This window comes from Fulmarus glacialis, unplaced genomic scaffold (assembly GCF_000690835.1).
Source record: "Fulmarus glacialis isolate BGI_N327 unplaced genomic scaffold, ASM69083v1 scaffold35841, whole genome shotgun sequence".
Classification (NCBI taxonomy): Eukaryota; Metazoa; Chordata; class Aves; order Procellariiformes; family Procellariidae; genus Fulmarus; species Fulmarus glacialis.
In genome coordinates this window covers 3,235-8,354 of record NW_009192757.1, presented here as the reverse complement: position 1 = coordinate 8,354, position 5,120 = coordinate 3,235, and the positions used below count along the sequence as shown (strand labels likewise).

Here is a 5,120-nt window from a genome sequence, read left to right as displayed (position 1 = left end):
TTGGTCTCCGTATCTTCTTTCTTCTTAATGCTGGAACTGTTGTAACAGGTCCATCTGTGCCATTCTGATAGCTAGGGGAGTTGATGTATAAAATCGTGGATCCAGCCTTTTGAGTAGGCTATAAAATATTCATTTATGTAAATCTACCTTATATTTCCTCTAACGTTCTACTGCACGTGTTTCTTAGGAGCTCATGCAAGCTGGACAAAAATACAAGTGTCCGTACTGGAGTCAATGTAGTTTGAGCATATTTTAGTATCCTGGTGGTTGATTCTCGAGCCTGTCAGAGGTCTGCTTCCATGATGCAGATGGTACTTTCTCATTCATTTCTTATTAGCTGGTTATTCATCCTTGATGAAACTCAGTCCAGCCCATATGGCTATTGAGAGAGCCGTCCGCCACCAGAGCTAAGTTCCAGTCAAACAGGACATAGCTTTTTTGCTGGCCCTCCTCTCGCACAGTGCTTTTTATCCGCAGCTAACAGAGACATTCATTTAGGTATGAGTTCATCAGGGGAAGTTTATATCTGCAACTAAATTTGGTAATTCGGACCAGCCTGCTCTGTCTCTCCTAAAACAACAGAGCTATATATAAGCAGTTTGTCCAACAATTCCAGCGAGGTTTGCAGAGATCCGAGATAATTTGTCCGAAGCACGATTGTTACAGAAAATCACATGCCTTTTGGATTGGATTGATCAGAAGCCTTTTATGTTATGTCTTAGAAAACAGGCCATGCTGTCCGAGCAATAGGAAGACTGTCGTCCATGGCAATGATTTCTGGTATGAGTGGGAGGAAGGCCTCTGGGAGCTCGCCTACCAGCCCTATAAATGCAGACAAAGTAGAGAATGAAGGTAAGGAATTTTGCTGCACCATACTTTTACCTCTCTGTGAACAATTGTACTAACACTTTTAGCAAAATGCTAGAGACCAATCATCGACTTGATTATTCCTGCTCTCTGTTTTTAATCTTCTTTTTTTTTAAAGAAATCTATCAAAAATTCATTGTTTTCACATTGTTCTCCTACTCAAAATGGCCCAGTATAAGTATGGGCAGTAAACTCTTCTCTTCTTAAAGCCAAAGAATTAAGGCAGATTTGTCAGCTGCACTTTCTATCAGTTTGGGAATGCATGTTTATACAAAGATTACAGTGATGTATTGCCTTCTCATGCAAGCGAGCAAGCAATAAAGTATTAACACTTGCTGTAACCAAGACATGTACTCTGCATTAACCATGCTCCTCAGACAGGGGCATTTAAGAAAAAAAAAAAGTGTCTACATTATTCCCGTACGTACCCATTTGAGATGTGGATTTGTGGTGTGTAGCAATCAGAGGTGCAGATGTTTGACACTTCTGAAAATCAAGCAAGTAATTTTGACATATCCACATAGACTGTGGGCCTGATACAAGTTGAACTGGTTTACCCCTCTGACTAGCAACAGTCCAGATTCGGTTAGAAACAAATTCAAGGAAAAAATAAAGATGATTTGTAGCACGGTGGCCTGCATGTTGATTTCATTCTATTTATGGCCTGAATCTTTGTCCAGCTGCAGAAGATTGGCACAAAACTAAGCAGCTAGCGTCCTCACTGTCCCATTAGCCTTACAGAATTAAGTGAAATAAAAGATGCTTTCATTACCATCTGGTAATTAAAAATTAAAATGCATCTTTTGAGAACATGCCCTGTAAAATAATTAACTATCTCTTCGCTCTCCTCCAGATGCTTTCCTTGAAGAAGTGGCTGAAGAAAAGCCCCATGTAAAGCCATATTTTACTAAAACAATCCTTGACATAGAGGTTGTGGAAGGAAGTGCTGCTAGATTTGACTGCAAAATTGAAGGTACTTTCAGTTAGCATATCTGTTTCTTTCTTTCCTTCCTTGCCAGCTTTCTGCATTGTGCTGTTTAGTTTTTTCATTTTTTTTCTGTATTATTGTTGAGGTGGTGCCATTTTGCTTTACCAATATCTGCATGTCACAGCATGAATGTGTTGCAATAACAGAAATTATTTGGAGCTTCATGGGCTTGTTCTGTGCTTGCAACAGAACAGAAGCCTCCAAGAGTCAATGTGTGAATCACTAACAAGTGGGAACAGTAAGGTGATTTTTGAGGGTAGAAACAGTAAAAACATGATGCAATTGTAGTACCACAAATTGCAAGAGTACGCTCTTAGAAACTGCTAACCAGAAACCAAAAATAAGTAGGAAGTCACTTATCTGAAATGACAGACAAGTTTCAGGTGACCTCAAGATAACTTTAAGCCATACATACATTGTATTAAAGGCAAAGAAGTCCCTAACAGTGTATTTGGATGAGAAGTAATGATAATATCATTGCGCTGGTTACAAAAGTCACATCTAGAAAACACTGTATTGTTGTTTGTTTTTTTTAATTTATGCGTTCAAGAAAGAAAACTCAGACTGGAATATGCAGATAGAAAGAGTAAGTTTATGAGAAAGCATTTAAGGAGCTTGGGCTTGGTCAGCCTAACAGTCTGAAGGCCAAGACCGCTAGCACTTCTATTGCAATGAGATTGAACCTTCTGTATCACAGCTGTAGATGAAAGCTAGAAATTAGGAAGAGAAGAGCTGTTAAAACAAAATGGATGGAGTCGGTACCATACTGCATGTGTGTAAGTTAGACAATTTATAATCTTAAAATGAGGTTCAGAAACTGCCTCACTGACCTTCTGCTTGTTTGTTTCTGTGCTCCTAATCTCTTTCACTGCCTGTGTTTCCTACCTCACAGCGGAGATGTGAGGATGGATTATTGTTGCTGATGGATGCTCAGCGTGAGGGGTACGTGTATAAGTACTGCATGGAATAAAGTAGATGAATTACCATGGCTGATGTTCCAAACTTTCCAGTGTATCACTGTAACGTTCGTTGTGTATTAGGGATTCCTGCACTTTATTTCTGCTCAGTGGGAAGTCATCCTCCTGTCACAGTCCAGAACTTGGCTGAGACAACAAGCCTTCAATTTGTTATAGCAGCCAAGAGTACTGTATAAGGGATTGTTCTCCAGCATGCATTGTACAGCCCTGCTCTCGATGCTTCGAGTATAGCAGAGCCATTTGCTTCACAAAAGGCTCCAAAACTCCTGTTGAGATGCATAATCAAAATGCTTTCCGTAGACTCCCTCGCTTATCCTAACAAACACAAATAGGAAATGGGAGTGCCATGGTCGCTGTGCAGGACAGGCTGGTGTGTAAGGAGCAGATTAGGAGGAGGAAGATTCAGAATAGCCACAGCAAAGCAACCCGAGAAGGGTATTAAATTGTAGTTGTAGCCCAAAACACCTTACTCATGAAATGCTAAATCTCGGTGTTGGGAACTGTGGTTTCCACAAAAGCTGTAACATAAGGTAAGCCTCAAATACACTACTAAGAGTCCTTCGCTGATGTCCAAGACATACAAAAAGCTGTCTGCAGTCACTGCTAAAGTAGTGGAAAGTGGAATCTAGTCAGTATCTCAGTGCCAACTTCCAATTTTTTGCTGTTCATAATAAAGTTGTTTCAGGTAAATGTGAAGTAAAAAAGCCTCAGATCATCTACCTTTATTTTAAATAGAACTCAGTGAAATATTTGTATATCGACATATTGGTATGTCCATACACTGACGTGGAATTAAAGCTTAAAGTAATCACAGATTAGTTAATACTCGTTTATTGCAATTGCTGTTCTCTCTCCACTATTGCAGGCTATCCTGACCCTGAGGTAATGTGGTACAAAGATGATCAGCCTGTCAAGGAGTCCCGTCACTTCCAGATAGATTACGATGAGGATGGGAACTGTTCTTTGACTATTTCTGAAGTATGTGGGGACGATGATGCCAAATACACCTGCAAAGCTGTTAACAGCCTTGGGGAAGCCACGTGCACCGCAGAACTTCTTGTGGAAACAATGGGAAAAGAAGGAGAAGATGAAGATGAGGAGGAGGAAGAATGAAACAAGGCTCAAAGAAAAAAAAAATGAAAAAAATATATTTAAAGACTCTCCTTATAAGGCTCAGAAAACCAAGTTATCAAAAGCACCTTGTGTGATATGTAGGTCTTTGGCGGGTTGTTTTTTCAGCATGATCAGTTGACACCTGTTTGCTTTATGTATGGGCATTAATTCAAATCAGCAGGCAATTTTAAGTTGCTAGCATGATTGTATTTACTTTAAGCAAGTCATCAACTAAGTTGCCCAGTCTATTTTTAAATCAAATGTATGGAAAACAAGGCTACAGTCATATTCTGAACGTCTTAAAGAAAAACAGTCTATTTACTGAGCTCATTGCTCTATACCATCACTTTCCTCAGCTAAAACTGCAGCTAAGTTGGCTCCCCAAAATCTACTTTACAAGGAATTGTTCGCCAGACACGCAGTGAATCTCTCCAGTCCCAAGAAACAGGCTGCTCCGCCGAGCAGTATCTTCTATAAGGGAAGGTCTGACACAGCCAGCATTGCAATTTGTATGTTGGTATGGTTCATTTTTCGTTTGTTTTAAACAGAATTTCACGGCCCTGACTTCAAACTACTGCCTTTTCTCAGTGCGCTCTTAGTGCTGTTGTAATACTGGCTAAAGTTAAACATCCAGGTGGTTTCCCGAGATACTTCTGGTCTTGCTTTTAACCAGCTCATCACACCTTGTCACCTTTCCCTTATAGAACCTGTCACTTCAGTGCAGTTACAGCTGCCTACTTAAGAAACAGACTGAAAACACAAAGACTGAGAATATTTTCTGTTGTTCTGGTCAGTCTAATAATGACTTATGATTCATATATATGCTTCTGTGAAAAAAACAGGTTATTGCACAATCAGTGACTTTTGTGTGTGTGAATGGAATCCCAGGTTAAAGTTTTACTTGCATTTATTTGGTGATTGCAAAACAGATTTCAACTGATGATAAGCTGGAAACTCCCACAGATTTTTGGAGTAGCCAAAAAGATAGTAGCCTGGATTACAAACTCCTTTATACTTAGCAGTTTCCAAAGAATCTTAACCTATATAGGACCTATTTCTACCTTATGAGCTTGACTGTCTTGTTTTTGTCTTGAACCTGCACCAGTAAGGCTGTTGTGTTTTTTAAAAATGCAGAAAAACAAAGCAAAACAACAAAATCCAAAACCCGTTTTTTT

General features: G+C 39.6%; 1 protein-coding gene across 1 annotated transcript; it reads left to right on the top strand.

The window, feature by feature from the left end:
* The first annotated feature begins 392 nt into the window (after positions 1–392).
* LOC104083659 (telokin) lies at positions 393–4,736 on the top strand. The gene is made up of 3 exons (XM_009587207.1): positions 393–852; positions 1,721–1,840; positions 3,698–4,736. The coding sequence occupies exons 1-3, from the start codon at positions 765–767 to the stop codon at positions 3,943–3,945; spliced, it is 456 nt and encodes a 151-aa protein (XP_009585502.1). The 5' UTR covers positions 393–764; the 3' UTR covers positions 3,946–4,736.
* Positions 4,737–5,120: the final 384 nt, after the last annotated feature.

Coding starts and splice junctions, on each gene's coding strand:
- LOC104083659 (XM_009587207.1), top strand. CDS start 765: ATGGCAATGATTTCTGGTATGAGTGGGAGGAAGGCCTCTGGGAGCTCG. Junction 853..1,720: donor AGACAAAGTAGAGAATGAAG/GTAAGGAATTTT, acceptor GCTCTCCTCCAG/ATGCTTTCCTTGAAGAAGTG. Junction 1,841..3,697: donor ATTTGACTGCAAAATTGAAG/GTACTTTCAGTT, acceptor CCACTATTGCAG/GCTATCCTGACCCTGAGGTA.